The sequence below is a fragment of the Betta splendens genome, chromosome 12 (genome assembly GCF_900634795.4).
Source record: "Betta splendens chromosome 12, fBetSpl5.4, whole genome shotgun sequence".
Lineage (NCBI taxonomy): Eukaryota > Metazoa > Chordata > Actinopteri > Anabantiformes > Osphronemidae > Betta > Betta splendens.
Window position 1 is genome coordinate 5,152,861 of NC_040892.2, and position 21,014 is coordinate 5,173,874.

A 21,014-nucleotide genomic window follows, 5' to 3' on the forward strand; every position below is an offset into this window, starting at 1 on the left:
ATGTATTGACAGTTGAAGTTTCTTGAATCAATCTAGTAAACGGGTGTCAGTTAAATCCAATGTGTGATTGAAATGGATGGATTAAATGCTCCAGTTTAATTGTAGACAACGTGCAAACTAACCAGTTTAAAAATAATTTATTGGTCTTTATGTACAAGGAAAAAAAATGAAGTAGAAAAGCGAACATGAGTAGAAAAGGTACATTTACAACAGAGTATCTTTACACTGCATTGAGGATGTCGGCTGCTCCTGCCCCGGGAATAAAACATTATTCATAGTCAGGAAACAGGCAATACTTTAAAACTGTACACAGGAGGGAGGGAGCGCTGAGTGAACGTGACACCCTGACCGACTGCTCCTCGCCACGCAGAAGAAAGCCAATAACACACCTGCAATAGTCATTTCCCTAGGAAATCGTCTCATACGCGCTCAGCATTAGTTCTGTTGTGTTTCAGACGGGGAGGATGGGTATGTTCAGGGGCGAGGAGGCGTTCCCTCCACAAGCCTCAAGCGCCCGATCCACGAAACTGGCTAAAACAGAAGGCCTCTGGACGTTAAGTCTTTGGTTCAACGAGTCGCCGTTTTCAAGTAAAGCTTACAGCGGAGCAGCGTAGTGTGGCTGTAGGCTCGCTCTGGGTAGAGCTGGGACGCACGTCGAGTGACAACAGCAACGCCGCGCTGCAGAGTCAGTTTTGCCCTTTTGCGAAAAAGTGTTTTAAGCAGACAAGCGATTCAAAAGCAGGCAACACACCCAGAGCAGAAATCACAAACCTAGAAAATAATTTGGTCTATTGTGAAGAGGTAAAAGCACACAGACGGGTAAAGGAAAGTACTAAACAGAAAAAATAAAGCTGGATAACATTTCAATACATTGCACAATATAATACTGACATATGTGGGATAGACACTTTAGTGCTTGTAGTGGAGCCAATACACAAGTTTGATTAACTAAGGAGAGAAATGTTCAGCTGTTAAAAACAAACCAAGCAAATCTCCAGGCATCAGTTCAGCAACTGTCATGCACCAGTTTTTACAACGCCAATAAATAATAGTAAAAAGTCTGAACGAATGACAGTCACCAAACATGTCAACGCGCTATCAATACAATCTGGTTCAGGCACACGAACACTAGAGCAGGATGAGATATGTGCATGTTGGGTAGAAATCCTTATCAGATGATGAGGGTTGAATTAGATGAGACACCGCCTTCACCCACCCTTCAGCATGATGCTGCTATTAACACTATGATAAGGGAACTTAATTACGTTCATGCAACAAGGGTTTGGTACATAATCTGGAGTGAGACTGTTTATTGACACATTGATCTTGATCTGCCCTGGTGATGAAGGGAAACATTTGAAAACCCCCATCATCTGTTTTAAATCTGGATGAAGCATCATGGGCTCTGGCTCTGCTCACGTCCAAACACTGATGCCATCTGAATGCCGATTCTGGCTCAGGAACCAATTGAGACGCACCCGGACCTGAACCACAGTCCAACCGGGGACAATGCATGAGCACAGAGGAACCGATGGGTACCATTTTTAGTAGATCCTCCTCAGATCGTTCCGTAGCATGATTACTCTTACAGGGAGAGTCAGAGGACAAGTTATAATTTATAGAAAAATAACATTATCTTGGACAAGTTATCACAAAATATTTAAAAATCATGAGGTATGAAAGTATGAAACACCTCTTGTGTGCACAATGAGAACTGCACTCACTATAGGCTCAGACACACGTAGAATGATGCTGCGATCCAACGCGTAGCGAGGCGGTACTTCCGCCTCATCCTGTCGACGTTTGCGTCAACCAAAAGTGAAACAATGACGCTTTTTTTGTCTCGATGGTGGGGAAAACGAATGAATGTGTCCAGTTTGATTTTTGAGAGGAGTTACACACCAAACGTCCTATAGAAACGCCACAGCAGGCTGACACAGGTGACCTGTCCTCTAACGGCTCATTTTGAAGCCAGTTAGAAAGAAACACACTTAATCGCGTCGCTTGGTGCCGGTCGGACTGTTGCTCAGTATCCACAGTGGCTCTAATTGATACAAAAGGCAAATCTGCAGAGAGGATAATACTGACTGTAACAACCTGCTGGAGAGGTACTTTCTGTGCAAACACACAAACACTAAGAGTCTATTTCCAGTCAGGCACCTCTCCCTCTCCCTCTGAGGTCCAGTCATCACAGGTTAGAATCCAGAGGAGGCGGCCGGGCCTCAGGACAAGGTGCAGTCGTACGCGCCCTCCTCCTCTCCCTGCTCCTCCGTCGGCTCAGGGGGGCAGTCCTCGGAGGGGGGGCGAGGGAAACTCCCCGCGGGTTCCAGGGAGGGCAGGGCCAGGCCCAGCGGGGCCGCCGCGCCTCTGCTGTCCTCGGCCCGCGGCACCGCAGCCGCTCCCAGCGCCTCGGACCCTCCCAGCTTGTTGTTCTGGCTGCTGGGCTGGAAGGCTTCAGGCTGCACCTGGTCAGGCACCGACTCCATCAGCTGCTGTAGATGTGGCTGGATCAGGTTGAGGAAGGGTTTGTATCCCAAGCTGGAAAAAACAAGAGATTTAGGGGCATTCATTCATTCATTCATTTACATTCTGACAACAGCTTTTATTTTATTAAATATTTCTCAGGCAACATACGACACCCACCAGTCACTGGAGGCCCAGTTATCAACAGCCAGCAAGCCATTTCGCACACTCTGCACAGTTTCCTGGGGAACCTCAGGGCTGTCCATGAAGCTGATAACCTGCTTGATGACGTTTGCATCTCGCAGGATCAAGCCGATCACTACACACCACTCCAGACAGCCTGCCTCCATGAACACATGAAGCAGATACCTAGGAGACACGGAGAGCCACTGTCAGTTACTGGATTTAGTCTTGAAGTCTTATTGGTGGATTCAATCAAGCAGTAATAACATGGACTTGCCTGAGCTGCACTTGCGACTTGTGCGGGCCTTTGTTAGCCAGCTCCATGGAGATGTGCTCCAGCTCGGCCTGACTCAGGCTTAAAGTGGAAGAGTTCTCGTCCACCATCGTCCAATCTCCATCCACCACTGAGCTGGTCTCGGTCAGGTCTGTGGCTGAGCCGAGGCTGTACTCCTCAACTACAGGGTTGAGTCGTGGAAGCAGCAGTTAACACGACTACCGGCATTCTTCATCATCTTATCTTATCATCATCATCATCATCATCCAGCTCACCTTTGTTGGTGAGCAGTGACAGGAAGGCTTCATGCATCTGTGGCGAGTGCTGGTTGGAGTGGGCGGACGAGGCCGTGTCCATGTCTTTGGCACTGGGCCCCATCCCATCCAGCCAGGTGTGATCAGCAGGAGGCGCCTGAGGGGGAGCGGTGTCCATGTCGCTGTTCAACAAGCTGTCAGCCGACTGCGACTTCAACAGCCGTGTGCTGAGCACTAAGCGAAAAACAAGAAGCGCCATAAAAATTAACTAACTACAGCAACAAAACCCCCCTCTGCGTTTCCTTCCCTCTTCACTCACCTGCGCGACAGCGCCCATTCTTCAGAGGCGAGCTGAGGCTTCCCACGGGAATCACAGGAAAGGGCCACAGAAAGTCCTTATGAAGCTTCTTCAGAGCCGAGACAAAATCCTCCACGCGAGCGACGCGGTTCCGCTCGCGACACAACCAGCCGATGAGCTCGAAGCCGAGCTGCGCCGAGAAGCACCCCAGGTCGCGGAGCCGCACCTGCTCCAGGAGGTGGCGGGCGTGACGCCACAGCATCATGTCGATGTACATGTTCTCTGCGCACTCTGCGTCTCGGCTGCAGGAGAACATGGAAACTTTTAGTCATTATACTGGGAGAAAGACTGGCAGCGCAGCCTGCAGCTGTAGGTGTTGATACCCTTTCACTGAAGGCCCCGTGGGCATGCTGAAGGTCTTCTGCAGGTTGAACTTCCCTGTAGCGATGGCGTCTGCTGACTGGGACAAACTGATGCTGCGATTTCTGAAGAACTCAAACCCCCCAGAGGAGCTGGGTTCCTAAATGCAAACACACATATCATTAGCAATATGGTGCAAAGCATGATGGGATGTTTATGCTTGTGCTGACGTTAAAACGCTCATTCTGTAACTGCTGAACTTTGCTCATAACATTATTGTGACTGAAACCAAAATGGAGGCAACTTCTCTAAAGCTCCTCACCAGGGTGGTGGGCGTTGTGGATGGACTCTCCATCTCCCCCGACCCAATGGCCTTGAGGAATCGAATCATGTGCCGGCAGAGGTCCCACTTCCCTTGTTCCAGGGCCGTGTTGAAAAGCAGAGTGGCGTGCTGCCTGCTTACTGCGGGAACCTCCATGTTCTTTACAGGGTGGGACAGAGACAGATGGAATGTGACTTTAAAAATGGGCGGACCCCATTGTGCGTTAGTATCAGCTTCCTGTTACACACATACCTGCAGTATAATCAGATAGGAGGCAGCTGTGTCCAGGTCTTGAGCTATAAGACACTCCTCAAACAGATCCTTGGGGTTTCCCACAGCAGCAAACAGGTAGTTCCACAGGGCGTACTCCGTCTTCCTGGCACAGTGTACGATGGTCTGAAGGAAGAGCGGGAACTCCGTGATGAACTTTGCCACAGTGGGCAGCAGTGGGTCGGGGATGGGCTCCCGCGATGTGGCCTCTTCCTCCAGAACGACATGCACCATCAGCTCCATCACGTGGGGGAAGTAAGGGAGGGAGGCGCACGACTGAGCCAGCATCAAAGCCTGTGGGAAGAGCATCATGGAGGAGGATCAGGAAAGTACTTCTCAGGCTCACTTTAATAATAATAATAATAATAATAATAATAAATAATAAAGAAGAGCATCCACACACACTTACCTGTTCACCAAGGTTGCGAACCAGCAGCTGCCTCAGGATGTGGTGGAGGTAGATCTGCGAGGTCCTCTCCACGGTGCAGTAAGGAAACAGCGCCTCCAGTGGCTCTGAGGAACCCTGCAGCCCGTCATAGAGCACAGTCTCATTGGTGGCCCCGAGTACCAGGGCGTCCTCGAAGAGGACAGCCAGGGGGTAGATGTTGATGTGGAAGGGCAGCATGATGCGTCTGGAGAGGAAGGAGTGCGGCTTGCGGTGGTCTCTGGGGAACAGAGGCAGCCAGACTTTCATGCCCGCCTCGCCGCATGACAGCCACAGGGCTTCCAGCAGGTGGCGCTTCTTCCTGTTGGAGCGACAGGTGGTCCACACGTTTTCTACACACTGAGCCAGAACTACAGGCGGGCAAAATGGTAGCTAGTGGGATGACACAGAAAAGGACAGTGAGATGTGCACAAACACGGAAAGTCAGAGTTTAATCATAGCTTTGATTTGATTGAACATTATGAGGATGTTTTCAAATGCAAGGAACGAGCTTTATAATAGTATTTTTTCCATACAGGTGAACAAAAATACATGTTTTCTAAAAATGTGGTTCCACTCACCAGCTTCTTGTTGTTAGAAGGCGTCTCCTTCTCTCGTACCTGTGGTCCTGAGCGGTCCCTCTGTAGCATGATCAACTGGCCAGCCAGATTCAACATGATGCTCTCTGCCATGCAGGCCTGAATCGGACACACGTGCAACATGAACACACACCCACAGAAAGCGGTGGAGCTCTGTGTGTGTGTGTGTGTGTGTGTGTGTGTGTGTGTGTTACCTGCTGCGGAGCTTTCAGTGTGATGCCAGTTTCTGTGCGCACAGACGTGAGCGTGACCGACACCACAAGGGCCGGGTGGGGGATGTAGCGGGACATGGACACCTCCTGCAACAGTTCCACGTGGGCCGACGGGTGTGGACTGGAAGGTCACACGCACGAACACGTGTAAAAGGCGAAAAGGTAAGAACATCAACACACAAAGGGAAAACTAAATGGGAGAACGTGCTATTGGCATTTAGCTGTATGAAAAGGCTTTTAGTAGTAGTAGGAGAGAGTACATCATCTGATTGCTAAGGACAATCTCATTTTCTTTGTCTATAAACTTATACTAATGTTTTCTGGGAAGCTATAGAAAAAAAAACATTTTATTCATGTGGGCGCTTTCAGTAATTTTACTGTTATCCACTGAACCTGATATAAAATTCAATAAATTAAAAGGGTCAACAAAAACTACATAAAGACATAAAAATGTTTGACAAAGCACTAGGATGATTGAAATGACAGCTGAGGCCTTGTTCTGTTGGGTGAAGACTTTTAGGTCAAAAGCCTTTGGTATAATTCTGAGTAACACTATGTTATGAATGTAACATGATTACAGCTACGGGTTTCAGAGAACTCCCTGGTGCTCAGAAGTGTGAAAGGAAAACAACAGTATCAGGTTTAGAAAAGGTAACAACACTGGCTCCTGGAAATGAAGAAGTAGCCCAACCCTCACTGGGGCATAGAAACTATTAATAGAGGTTAAAAAGCAGAACAACAGTAAAACAGTGAAAAAAACAAAAGAAAAGTGGGACACGGAGTATATGTACGTAAATATATATGTAAAGTTGAAGATGTATAGAGAACTACACACCTGTCATTCCTCCTCTCTAGACTATAGAGGCAGATGGAGCAGTCTGCTCTGAACAGGATGACCATGTCTCTGAAGACGTTGAGCAGCAGAGTGTCTGAGTGCAGCTTGGTGACCGAGGCAAAGGCGTTGTCCAGGTTGGACGAGCGCTGATAGAGTCTCAACTGGTGGTGCAGACATGGACGCGACATCAGTATCAGATTCATGGAACCACACATTCAGAGCGGCGTCTCCGCCTCACCTGCTCCTGCTGGTCCATGAAATTGTAACAGGCCACCACCACAAAGTCGTTCCACCAGGCCAAGCCTCCTGTCACCGTCATGTTCTGCTCCTGCGGAGACCCACACCAAATAATCACGATCACAGACATCATTCAAAAAACAGCTGTTTGACAGATGTTTCAGTTCCCCAGCAGTGTCACACACCTGAGTTATATTTCCAAAAAGCTTCCATTTCCTGGTGAATAGGGAGTAGTGTGCAAGACCCCGTCGCCCAGCTACAGCCATGCACTGCCCAGCTGTGTCTATGGCTGCAAACTGTACACATATATTACAAATATGGTATACTGGCATATACTGCATACCTATGTTATAGTAGTAGCATTCAGATATTATTATAAACATACCCGTATTGGCCAGTTGCTCTCTAGGTATGTGCTATGAATCTAGTGGAAAACAAAAAAAAAAATGCAATTTCATCTCTGGTTCATTGTATGAAATAACCCAAGTCAAAGCAGTAATGACTGTGCATCTGCATCCTTACCTGGACCACATGCCAGTGCTTGTGTCCCAGTAAAGTGCTGAGTCCCTGAGAGAGAGAGGAGTCTGGGTTGGGCGGGTGGTGCAGGGGGCTGCCGTCGTGCGGCTGTAGGTTCGTGTGGGGGTGCGCGTCCGAGTTGTTGTGGACCTGGGTGGGGTCACCGCAGGTCAGGTAGAGGCGGTCTTCGCCATGGAGCAACACCTGCTCCTGATTACTCTGCACAGAAGAGAGGCCCAGCGGGTAGAAATGCTTCATGTCCATAACGGTGTCCACAGGAAACAACACCCTGTGCCTCCGTGCGTCGCTCACCGTGCAGGGGTTGACCGTCAGGGCACTCTTGATGAACTGAAACTGCAGGATGCCGGCCTGCAGAGGAGACGGATGCGCTTCGGCCATCTCAACCTCCTGCTGGTCCTCTTGCTGCCTCCTCTCCTGCTTGTAGGGTAACACCCATAGCTGGTAACCCTCTGCTCCCCAGCTCTGGAAACCAGAGGCATCATTCTCATTATGATAACAATTAGTCAAGTGATCTGTTTAGCAGCAGAAATAAAAGTCCACTAACCATTGAGCTGATTTTAATGGGATCCTTCTTGGTTCCATCAGAACGATACCTGATGGAGAAACGCAACACCCAAAGGTGAAACAACCAGCAGAGTCACTATGCAAGTGAATTGTGTCTTTATATGCATGTCCACGCACGCGAAGTCCTCCCCCAGCGTGCAGATGAGGTGAGCTCCAAACACGCTCCACAGCGACAGGCCGCCACACTCCCACGTTACCATGGCAACGCTGTAGTCCGGCGACCAGCGGATGAGGTTGACGGGGCCTGTCTTGTTATACATGTCTAGGGAATTAAAGAAAATCGAAGGAGGACACAATTTAATTGGTGTTTGGACACTAATAAAAAGGAAGAGTAACTGAGAAACCTACTCCACCCGACAGGACGATGCTGGGTGACAAAACAAACTCTCCTTTGTGTCCTGATGTGTACAGACTGCTGACTCAAGGTTTTTCAAGTCTTTTAAAATGAGTTTCACATAAACTTTGAAGCTAAACTCGTTTATCTTTCTCTATTTCCCGACAGCCCAATGATTCCCAATAATATAATTAGTTCCAGCAAGACAACCCTAGAGCTGAGCCACTAGGTGGAGCTACAGCTTTAAAAGCTAGTTTAAATGTCTGGCTACAACAGATGTGAACTAAGGTGAAACACAGCGGAAAGAATGTAAATTATCTCCAAGAGGAATGTGTTCAGTTCACAAACAGACAGGCAGACGAGACTGGGAGAGAGGGACGGGGGCGATACCTGGGTAGTGTTTGGGAGTGAGCTCCAGTTTGTGGGAGAGCTGCATGGATCCCGTTGTGGTGTCAATCATGTAGACGAGCACTGAGCCACTGTAATAAGCATAAAGTTAAAAGTAGGTTTAAGGACAAGGCTGCTCCAGCGCAATGTAATGTGAAGCCCTGCATCCAAACTACACTACCTTCACCTACTACTGTACTACTGTAGTCGAGTGTGATTACAGAGGCCCACCCTTCATTTCTAAGTGATGCCAACTGGATTTGCTTGAGTGGAGGAAATCAAAGTGCACTTTGCATTGGAGCAACCAACACTTTTATCTGTGAATTGGACTCAATAGTGTGAGTCAAAGTGACCTTGCAGGTGGTACAGAATGATCTGAGGCTGTGGTCTCTTAACATGCGCCAAATAACAACATGACCACTGCAACACTGTGGAGGCTTCTAGACAAATGTGAAGGAACGGAGCAGGGCAGGGACCAGCGAGGAGCAGAAATTCCATTCAAGCAGGCAGATTACATAAGCCACTGGAAGTTTCTGACAAGCACACGCTAGCTGGCCTCGGCAAGCACCGGCCGTCAAGCTCCTGCGCTGAGCACACACCAGCCGGACAACCACCTCCGTAGCACGCCGACGCGAACAAGCGCACCCACGTTTGCCTCACACAGACACATACCTGGCGCTGCCAAAGGCCATCAGTCTGTACTTGTTGTTGATGGCCACACAGGTGCCATCGGTGACGTCTGCTGCCCACACGCCCTGCAACTGCTGGACACGCAAAGACAGAAGATTGAAAACCTGAATGAATGCAAAATATCAACTCAACTCTTTAACCTGGACACATTATATCCCACTGATATGCGTTTACTCTTTCGGACACATTAACACTAAGAGTGTGTGTGCGCGTGTGAAAGCATCCTTACATCTGCAGTGATAGTGTTGCTGAGCGGTGTGATGAAGCCCAGGCGTCCATCACTCAGCACCACAGCAAAGCCATCCAGGGTCACACAATACTCCATGCACCGTATATACACTCCCTCCAGGTCCAGGGAAGGGCCACCTACACATGGTTATTGATAACATTAAGGTAGTAATAACATGTTTTGTGCATTTTTGGTTGCAGTCTTCAAAATACACTTTAGAAGTGGGAACTGCTGTGTCTCAGCTTCTCATGTGTTCTAGTTTTAGTGTTGTGCGGGGGTCTTCTCTAACCTCGGGCTGACTGCAGGTCTAGTGAGAAGGGGATGGTAGTGATGCAGATGCTCTTTCGCCCGTTGCTGCCTAGTCCGTCCCAGTGCAGCACATGGATGTAACCGTCTGCCGTACACACCAGTAGGTCTTCTGGGAGCGACTGTAGACTGGTGGGAGAAGCAGAAGGAAAGCAGCGCATGAATCAAAGAGATAAAACCTGAACTAGTTCTCAAACGAAGGAGTGGAGGACATCGTCATCGTTGAGCTGAGGGAAGTCTAAAAGTTTTACAGGCTGCTGACGATGAAGCCACTTAGCTTTCAGTGCCAGGTTTCAATCACACAACAGCGTCTACTTTGTTGTTTTCGAAAAGGTATGGGAGACTGAGACTATAGACAAAACAGGAAGCAAGAGAAACAGAAGCAGCAGCGCACAGTGGACTTTCACTGTGTGGGAGGCAACAGCATTTACTGCGGTTTGACAGCTGGGGACGAGCCACTCAATCAAACAGTGCCTGTGAAATGCCAAGGGAGCCCAGTGATTCTGGTGACGACCCTGTAATCTCTATCACACAGTGGAAATGATGGGACAGGTAAACACATGACAGCCACAAACAATACAAATATGGACAGAAAGCTGAGGAGGGAGTTGATGGACTGACAGACGAACAAAAGACATAGAAGAAGATGACAAAAATATTACAGAGAAAAGAACAACGCTGGTTCTTATCTAACAAAGATTTATTTAATTATTTCACTATATCTAATAATTGTTCTTTGGCCTTGGTTAGTTCTTCCCATTGATTTTTTTACCATTGGAGAACTACATTTATAATTTTTTCTTTCAAACTAAAACATGTTTCTATGGCAAAAAACAGTCACAAAGTGAGATTAAAGTGAAATGATTCACTTAGATAAATATGTTTAAATATTTTTGTGTGTTGACAGGGTGCAACGGGACGTTGACGGGTTGTAGACCTGAAGGGCAACATTAACATAAGCCAGTGAAAAGGTCTGTTATCTGTCTCATAGACATTAAAAGGTCTTTCCAATTCACAGGATGTTTGTGGATAATTCAAGTAGTTACAGAGAATGTAAAACGAGCAAATCCATGTAGCTCACATCATTCACGACTGCCCACCCCTTCATTTCTCCATCGCGTTTCTCTTTCAACACCCACCACTTCAGCTGATTCATGCATTTCACTGCAGAGGCCTCTGTGTTTACAACACACTGCACATCAGCTGCCTCTCACAGCCAGCGCTGACTTTCTACCAGAGGAGGTGGAGGAGTTACTCAGAGCCTACCAGCCTCCACGCGCCCCACAGAGAGGGCATCACCTTAAGCACATATCTAACTGCTGGATGGTAAACATTAATTTACCTTCCTCTAATGAAAGACAAAGAAAAACAACAGGTTTAATGGTCTGATTCTGTGTAAACAACGAAGCATAATTAATTAAACTGGAGAAAACATTTACATCAACGTGCAGCATAGTGTGAAACTAAGTGGGGTTCAGTTAGAGGAAGACATAAGAAGAAACTCACCGACACTGAGAAAGAGAACACAGTCAGAAAGCGTGTACCTGGTGATGGGAGCCTCCAGATCCACAGGCTTCTTCATCTCCAAAGACAAGGCAGGGGCGCATTGCTCCTCCTTATAACCCGGGGTCACCCTCACACGAGAACTTCCTCTGTGCAAACACATTAACACACACAAGCCTGTTGATGTGGTAGAAAGTGTTGGGACGGCAAAATACAGCTTGACAAGACTGCTTGATGTGCTCAGACCTGCCCTAGGTATGCGCTGTTATCTGTGTGGCTGCTCTGTGCACGACTGCAAACACTGTGACTTCAACGGCGCCTGACCACCACATTAAACAATGCCGTGATTGCTGCAGCAAATGAGACACCCGGTCACGATCCAGTGAAAGCACCGGCTTGTATGCGGCGGCGCGTGTCTTTATTCCTACTAGCTCCTCTCAGACACTGAGAGGCTGATGAGACTGGGTTAATGCTCGGGGGGCGAGCAAGGAACATGACGCGTGCTTTAAAGCTACGCTGCAGGAAAAGCTACTACCAAGAAAAAAAAAAAAAGAAGCCGAGGCTTCAATTTTGTAGAGATGTCTCCTTCTTACAAACCCTCGTTAGTGGCTACGCTGCAGCAGATGGAGATGCTTTGCAAGAATGTCTGAAACTTATTTAAATCAAATAGGAAATAAATGTGTACAATAAGTCTAGTAGCTCTGCTTGTATTTAGGTTGTATTATAGCAGATTGTTGGGTAACTGATAAATACACATGATGCCTGAACGTCTGTGTCTGTGTTTGTATTGGTGCTGCTCTCACTTTGGGTAGACCGGCTCATAGAGGTACTTGTCATCGCCTCCACCCTGTACGTCAAATAGGAGGATGTAGCCTTTTGCAGTCTGGGAAAACAGAGCATAAACAATTATACATTTGATCAAGTGAAGACTATGAATGGACATATATAGATTTAAAAATTACACCATCACCGTCAAATCACGCAAACAAAAGAAGGTTTTATTGGGCGTGAAAGCATTGGTCCACCTGAATCTGGTGAGGAACACTTTAACAGTAGTTTGTGTTCAACTCGCTTCTTAAAATTGCTCATCAGCGTCAATGATGGAATAATTTTTGTCCCCACACAAAACATTAATATGCGCGGGAAACGATGCTTGACATTTCCCTGCACTGAGCAGGCTCAACTGCCTGTTGATTCGTTTTGGAAAGAAGATGTGTACAGAGCTAAAGTCAGCATTTCAATTATTTATTAAGCCATGAATGCATCAGTGCGTTGGTAATTTATGCAGGTTTAAACTGCTGCTTTTAGTGATAACAGCGCTCTAAAGCAGAACGTCAGCATTTTAATACGAGCGCACACACGCACGCACACAGAAACTGAGCCTTTGGACTGAAACATGACCTGAAACAGGATCTAGACTCCACTGCAGCAAAAACTGTTTTGTTTTGGCTGCACATAAACTTCCCTCTTCGCTACAGAACCATCCTGAACTAAAGCAAACCAAACAACGACTCCACTGTGCACTTTTATTCATTGGCTCTTCACTGTATGTCGTTGTTTTGCTCACACTTTGCGGCGATGCAGCGAAATAACCCCCGGCTCTTCTAATGTGGCGACATCGCTGGTGGTGGCAGCCAGCACATCACCACAGCAATGAAATAATGAAACCGGAGAGCGGCAAAGCCAAGAGCAACATGAGGCGTCGCTAGGAAGGAGAGAGGACGTGGAGCCAGACTGAGGCCTGCCAGACTCTAAAGACACTTTAATGACAAGTTTGAAAGGCAAAACCTGCTAAATATAATTTGGTGGAGTAGAAATAACGATCAGGTTCACACGTGTTGTAGACAATTGCGAAAATGATGAATGAACTTTATGCAAATATTGAGTGAGAGTGATGACGTGAACACACAGTTGATGTTGATGCTAAACTGAACTGTTATGTTAAACTTCACCCCCAGTGTCTCTAGTAGGAAATACTGAATTACATGGAATAAAATGGAATAACACACCTGTGCATGTAATCACACAGTTCTCCACATCTGCCATTTCAACAGCAGGAATGTGCATCAGATCTGCATGAACATGGACACTGCGACATTTATAGACTCGTACACAAACCCACTGTGACCACTGGTGGGAGGGAAACCATAAATTAGGCAATACCAGCTCCATTATATATGCCATCAGCCAAGAGTAGCCTTCATGTTACCAGTTAGACGCTCGCGTCGACTCTGAGGCTCTAACGAGGTAAAATCCTTCATTCCAGGAGCCACAGGGCCTTCGTCCCACAGGGACGGCATGTGGGTTCAGAGAGGAAGCGCGAGTGTGACTACGCAGCCACTGTGCTTCCAAAGCACGTCAATTAGAGGAGGCAGGGAATCTCTGCAGCAGATACAGGAACGGGAGGCGAGGGGAAACGATCTGGCAACCCAGGACGGACCTCAATACTGCCTCCCACTCAACTCCTGCCTTTCATCTGTGCTCTGATCAAACTAACTACATGAAAGCGTTCTCGCACTGATTTGTCTCCTTTGTAGGGGGATGATCATGCTTACTGTAATTCAGCTTGTCACAAGTGTAAAACTGAGCATGAGAGCGCGTTAAAGAGCGAGGACCACTACTGGGATGCAGCCTGTGTCTCCAGGAGTGGGACGCACACATGGGCAGAGATAAAAATATAGAGAGGACAGGACGCGACAATAAAACTTGCAGGCAGAGATTCAAGGTTAGTCTAAAAGAAATCCAACCTAATTAAAAGCCTAATTAGATTTTATTACAGCCTAAAAAGGTTCACAGACTTGGGTCATAGGTTTCAACTGCTATCAAGTTATTTAGAAAATGTGAAAAAAACTGCTAATTTGCGCTTTAATACCTGCTTAACAGATGCAAACACGATTCCTCATTCACTCCACAGACGACTGATCACTTACGCTGAGTCCAAAAAATTTCAAATCAATCCTTCAATCAATGAACCAGTCAATCACACGCTTCCACGTTTTCAGGTCAACAGGGGACAGACAGTCACATGTAAATTTACATCTGAAGACTGACACAACAGCACTATTACATAGAAACAACGACAAAACCTGCTGACTAGCGCCTACTTTAGTTCAGACTTGCAAATATAATGCTGCAAGCGTTCGTGTCACGTCAGCAGAAAACTGCACATAGTGCTTTGGCGAACTCAGGCCTTTCTTCTGCATGTTTAAACAAGCTCCAAAGGTCCACTCACACGGACATCTGCAGCAAAGCAGAGTGAACCTCAAAGGGGAGGAGAGTGCACCGAAGCAGTTCAGACAGTTTATGTCCATATCTGTCACAGCAAAAACGTGTTTGTTACAATCTTTTTAAAGTTAAAGTGCAGAAAACATGAAGTATTTTTGTGACTAGGAGGTGAACACAGTAAAGAGAATATCACGTAGAGCTGAAATGTTATTGCAGCCTCAACAAATGAGGTTTGATTCATAGCCGAGTGAAAGTTTTCTCCTAAGTGTGTTTATGTAACATATGACTCAGAAGAAAAGGCAGACTCCGCAATTTTAGGAGTGTGTTCCTTATTTTTATGCTTCTTTCATGCAAAAATCTTTACTGAACCCCCATAACAAGCAGAAGCAAAATGGCTGTGGACTTTTTCCCCCTTCATACTAAACAATACATGCAAATACAGCACGTCCCCAAATTCATGGCTGCTGAAAGAAAATCCAACAAAATGCAGCTCTAAGAGCGGAGAGGGAACGTTTTGGCCTCAGACAGATTCCAAAACACATAAAACAAGAGCTGAACTGAACAAAATGTATTTCCCGCACACGCGCACACACACACACACACACGCACGCACGCACACACACACACACACACACACACACACACACACACACACACACACGCACACACACACACACACACACACACACACACACACACACACACACACACACACACACACACACACACACACACACACACACACACACACACACACACACACACACACAGTCTGTTTCTCCTGCACTTTCAGTCTCAAACACAGACACACGACCGGCTAAAGATAGTCCCAGCCTTGGTTTTGCAGGGTGATTACGTTAGCCTCATGGTCTGCAGGGTGCGTAAGCAGCCAAACATCTGGGAAACAAGTGATCCTTAAAGAAGGAACCACCGCCTGGACAACGCTGGAATTTATCGTACAGCAAGCTCCAACTTCCCCAATAAAGGTCTCAACTTTTTAACGCTGAACTTCAAGCAAATGAAGGGACACAGACACAGGGCTGTTAATTACGTTGGCATGAGACAAACTGAACTATGTGAACGCATTAAACACACAAACACAGAGAAAAGAAACTCCCCATATCTGCTTTATACTTTCATCCAGTCCAAATTTGGAGCCAGACGGCCTTCGTCTGAAAGCCTGTGTTGGGACATGTATAGTAGCTCCTCCGCCCGCTGCTTGCTGAGATTAGCTGGATTGGGCTTTGCCCTTTTCCCAGACACATTCATGGCATTCACTCATGTATACTTTGGCATCACTACAAGAGGAAGTGATGAAAGGGCCAAATGCCAGGCATGTGGAGAGGCTGGAATGGATGAAGAGGACACGAGGTTATCCCAGTCCCATGAATTACACCTTCATTACTTTAAGCCATTTAGGACTCTTTGGAAAACGAGGGTCCACTAATGGTTCGGCCTTTGCTAGCAAAAATGTGTCAAGGCTCGAAACTTTGTTCTAAACATGGTGAGAGGCTCATCTGTCACTTCCAGAATATAGATTTCTCGTTACGGTAAAAAACTGAGAAACTCACTGAAGAGTTCTAATAGATGACATTGGTTGAGTAAACGTCTGGGCTATAAAGACACAGTGAGAACAATGTGTACCAGCAAGTTTTCTAGAACCATTCCACACTCCAGGCAGCTGAGAGTCCACACACTTGGAGGCATGTGAGCAGATGGGGCTGTGGACCATTCGAATCAATCAATGGTCTGTGTGGTTTGTTTTGATGCCGTCTGCTCCTGTTCGGGGACTCGGCACTTGTCCGGCGTGGTGCCGATCGCGTGGCCTTTAAGTGACTGACTGAGTCATCTGCTGACTGGGCCACTTGCCTCGTGTGACATTACTCAACGAGACGCTTCCCCACAGTCCTCTCAGCTACGGAGGCTGCACAGCTGACAACTATGACTTAATGCAGTCGGAGATTGATGCAGCCTGCAGTTCATTTGTTGAACGGCCGTGCGTTCAGACGCATTGGCACATGTTTTATTCATTATCGATGTCTGTCTGTGGTAAATGACTCTAACATAAGCGTGGGATTGATTTTATTTTTAGTGAACTCAGAAACTAGACATAAGTGTTAAAAGAAACTCTGACAAGCTCATGAAGTAGCTGAAAAATCCATCCTCACACAAACGTACCTTTATGAGTCTGATTATTTCCTTGAAGATCCACATAAACAGAATGACTCCACTACAACTGCTTGTTCCCCTTTGTCTGCCTCAGCTTGCTCAACACAGCAGACGCAGCGTCCGTCTGCTCCTTCTCAGAACCCACAGCACGAATCAAGAGAACACTTCAACGCAGACAGTTTTATTACCAGGGATTAAACCATTACTGATCATCATTACCCTGCCATCCCTTAAGTAAACAACCTCTCCAAGGTGAATACTATTCCAGCTTAACCTCTAAAACCTGGACACGCTGCAGACTCGGCTCACACACGTCGGCATGTTATTCTGCACGTTTAACCATTTGACTCAAATAACAAAAGAAAAATGGAATTTAAATGTATAGCTGTTCATTTAATCATATAATGGTTGTCCTGTGAGGATACAGGTCATGGTCGCCTCATGAATCAGGCATGGTAGTGTAGTGTACTCACCGCCACAGCTATCATGGAGTCGTCTGGTTTCCATTCTGCCTTCTGGTAGAAGCCAAACTGGGCCGCCGCCTTTGCAGACTCGATATAGCTCACTATCAACACACTGGGCTGCGAGAGGGGAAGAGAGGGACATGGGAGAGACAATTAATACCTAAGACATTAGCCACAGACATCTAATGCCAAATGTGACATCATATGTGACATTATATTAATAATAATAAAAAGACGCAATTGGACCCAAAACACACAACACAGCGCACACAACTATTTGGTGGCTTACAAACCGCATGAATGGCTGCTGTGTGAAAGAAAGGGTACAAATAAAAGGCTGCACCTAAGCAACAGATGGTTGTGAGTGTAAATGTGACATTATGTCCCAACAGCTTCAGCGATGCAGCTGGTTGAGGAGGAAAGCAGCATGTGCGTGCCATGGAGGCACAGATTTCTAATCACACACCCTCGCTGTGCTCAACTGAACACCAAGGCTAAGATACCGACATAACTAACAATTCATTCTGTGTAATGTCCCTTTAACGGCTCCCGTAATGAGGCCGCTGCAGCGAACTGCAGTAACTAAACATCTCATTCTAAGCAAAGCAACACCCTGATGGAACCAAAAAACGGCAGCAGACAGCACGACGGTGCCGTCATGTTCGACACCAGAGTGATGGAAACACATGCAGCTCATTTCGTTGGTTCACACTCTGAAACTGTAAACACATCTGACACAGGAACGAGGGAGCTGCTGCTAAAAAGCTGATTTTCAGCTTGCAAAGTTAGTTCACTCTAAAAATAAAAAAGCCCCTTTAAAGCCCTTCCGGTGGCCGACGTTTGTCTGGATCATCGAACCTTCACCGCTACCAGTTCACTCCAATACCCTGAAACAGCATCACAAATGATGGCTGGATGTTGAATTGGAGCCAAAAGACTTTCACATAGTCACTTATTGAAGACAATAAGTAACATAAGCAAGTGGTAAAGCTGGGGAAAGGCACTGAGGGTTTACACCAGAAACCTCAACACCTGGCAAAGCCTAACTCTCATGCATAGGCATTATTCAACCACTTGTGGAAACTCCCCTGCAAATGGATCGCGTTTCCTGCCAAGTAGCATCGACAGCGAGACTGGAGGGATTGGGTTCAGACTGTAGTGTGGTGAGGCAGATCACTGTAACATGAAAGGAAAACCAAAGGGCAGTACACAGACTGGCTTTAACAATGTGTTACCATGCAGATTCAGACACTGTTACTAGTCACTGTCATGAGGAGCTGGTTCCAACCTCTGCTTTACAGCTTTTCTGTTGCAGAATTGAAATTGAACGTTGTCAATGATGATGACGCACTGGCAGAGCTTTCTCAGTAGGAAACAGAAAGAAGCCTCTAGTGTTCAAGGTTATGAAGGGGTTTAATACTCGGATGACTTTTAAAATTCAAATGTATTCTTTAATTTAAATGAACAGGGGTAAAAACCCACATGCAGAATCTACATTAAAGAAACTGAGAAACAAAAGATGTTCCACAAATGTGCTGCATGTTGTATCAGAACCATGTATCAAGCATCGTCTTCACGTCCTCTCCACAGTTATAACACAATACAAGATTATAACTGTTCTACCACAAATGAATCCCATTTTAAATCTGCAATAAATACAGTATAAATGTCAAACAACATCATTTGTGCCAAGTCATTTATCAGTAACTACTACAGTTTTTGCTATAGTAAATGATTATTGGATGCAGATTACAACAGCAACTCTCACATTACCTTTTCCTCTGCAGTTAGTGGTAAGTCAAGAATTCCCAGGGGACTATAAAGGATTAGAGACATGCAATCACACACATTCCCGCCCACACGACCAATGATTTTTGCATATACTTTAAATCAGCCATGAAAAGTATTAGTTCATATCAACGCCGTCACATGAACAAACCTCAACTCTGCATTCCTTTACCTCCGATTCAGCCGTGGAGGAACAAAAGGCCTGCGAGGCTAAGCTACTGTGCTACATGGATTAGTAAGAGCATGTCGACTGGCCAAGCTCAGGTTAGATGGGATTTAACAGAATAACCACGTTGGCTCAGAGTAAGAGGGACAGAGAAGCCAAGAAAGGGGATTTTACATTTACAAATCACTTACTAACCCATACTGTTTTTTAATATGCTGCCTCAATGTATAGATGCCACTGATACTCATCTTCTAGAACAGAGGAAACACAATATGCTCACATCCTGAGTTTGTCTTTGTGTGCAGTGACCCTGTTCCGTTGTTGTTTCATTAACATACAAGCTCAATGGAACAATGTGGCCAGATGCATGTTATCACATCAAATGGCCCACTCTCCGTGTAAACATGGCAAGACCTGACCTAAATGAGGGTGGGTAGCGTAACACATTATTATGTTGGTTGATTCTCAGCATGAGCTCATATTCAACAGGTCCTTGACTTTGTGATACGGGATCCTGGCAATTAACAGCATGACAAAACCCAATCATCAGGTGAGCTCCAGTTCCCGAGGCAGGGAGGACAAAGGGCCGCCAGCCCCGTGTTATGTATGATAAAGGTGGAAGACGCCATTTATCTGCCTCGGCGATCTACAGTAAAAGGCACACGTATACGGATATACCTGTTAGGACGCGTAACACCTGTCTATTTAGTATGTGTGTAGGTGACGGGTAGAGTTATTAATCCCCAGCTCCGCTGATGACAGTTGTTGTCGTTGATATGAACGACAGGCTGCCAGATTGCCACGCAGGAATGCAAATCGTTGAGATAAAGCTGGAAAACGGCTCGATTCCAGTAACCTTAGCGGCGCATGCATTGTTTATATCGGAGCAGCTGAGTTCAGCGGCGAAACGCAGGGCGCAGCTGGGCGACTTACCCGACTGAACCAAACGCTGAGCTGTGTCTCCGACAACAGCGCGAAGTAAAACCTCTGGGAGCTGGGCTGGATGTGGAAGGGCTCCTCCTCGCTCCTCAGCGGGCACAGCAGCCTCCGGGGCCAGCCGGTTAGAAAATACATGACGGCGGGCTGACGCTGCCGCGACACTCCAGCGTCGCAATGCCGGACCGTAGGTGCCCCCGAAGTACTTTTAACCCCGGGAACTCATTGACAGGCCTCTCCGCTAATATAAAAACTTCGGATAGGTCTTCACTGTCCAGCGATCACTGACCGGACCGTCCGTCCATGAACGCCATAGAGAAAAATCCAATGAGCCGACGGAGCTACACGGCTAACCCCGGGCTAGCACTGAAATTCAACTTGAAGCTAATTAGCCGTGCAAGGCAACGGCTGTGTAACCGAAAACAAAAGCAACAGCAAGGCCCGCGATCTCACCGTACAGCGCCGAACCGTACGCTGCGGCTGACAAACGAGTCGGCTAACTTTAACTCCCGCCGCACTATGGGCTGTGGCGCTGTCTAGTCCAGCGGTGTTTAGTAACGATGCAGCCCCCAGTTCTTACTCCTCTGTGCCTCACTGTCGCCATCTTTACAAGAATCTGTGGGATTAAACGCTGATTGGCCACGACGAAGAAATTGCGTCGTGTTGACATCTGACGTCATCACTCCGTTAGGCAAAACCTGTGGCTTTAACGAGTAGCGTTGAAAGTTACGCGACTCGATGCTGACATCTGGTGGTGAAAATGTGAATTATCGTTCACGGAGTAATATTGTGCAGTAAAACCACAATCCCCTCACGATGCGTATACTTTCCATCAGGACATGATGTAGCTTTCCGTGTTTTTTTCTTTTATATCATCGATTTATTATTATGAAAGTACATTCCTGTTCTGGAACCTCTGTATAACTCATACAAGTGCTATAAAGCACTAAACCAGAAGGGGGCAGCAAAGCAACAAACGTTTGCG

At 46.7% G+C, this 21,014-nt stretch overlaps 1 protein-coding gene across 2 annotated transcripts; it reads right to left on the minus strand.

The window, feature by feature from the left end:
- Positions 1 to 121: 121 nt before the first annotated feature.
- Positions 122 to 20,646, minus strand: ric1 (RIC1 homolog, RAB6A GEF complex partner 1). Of its 2 annotated transcripts, none has more exons than XM_029168619.3 (27): positions 20,027 to 20,646; positions 17,149 to 17,256; positions 12,085 to 12,164; positions 11,323 to 11,430; positions 9,762 to 9,907; positions 9,473 to 9,609; positions 9,226 to 9,314; positions 8,557 to 8,645; positions 7,950 to 8,094; positions 7,813 to 7,861; positions 7,560 to 7,730; positions 7,254 to 7,466; positions 7,117 to 7,155; positions 6,917 to 7,027; positions 6,733 to 6,822; positions 6,495 to 6,655; positions 5,642 to 5,780; positions 5,430 to 5,546; positions 4,834 to 5,241; positions 4,407 to 4,718; positions 4,155 to 4,313; positions 3,856 to 3,992; positions 3,494 to 3,774; positions 3,196 to 3,408; positions 2,924 to 3,101; positions 2,644 to 2,832; positions 122 to 2,538 (listed from the first exon to the last, which is right to left on the minus strand). In XM_029168619.3, exons 1-27 carry the CDS (start codon positions 20,165 to 20,167, stop codon positions 2,223 to 2,225), a joined length of 4,326 nt encoding a protein of 1,441 aa, XP_029024452.1. In that variant the 5' UTR covers positions 20,168 to 20,646; the 3' UTR covers positions 122 to 2,222. The 2 variants fall into 2 exon arrangements, with proteins under 2 accessions (XP_029024452.1, XP_029024451.1); XM_029168618.3 differs by having other exon boundaries at positions 9,226 to 9,317.
- Positions 20,647 to 21,014: the final 368 nt, after the last annotated feature.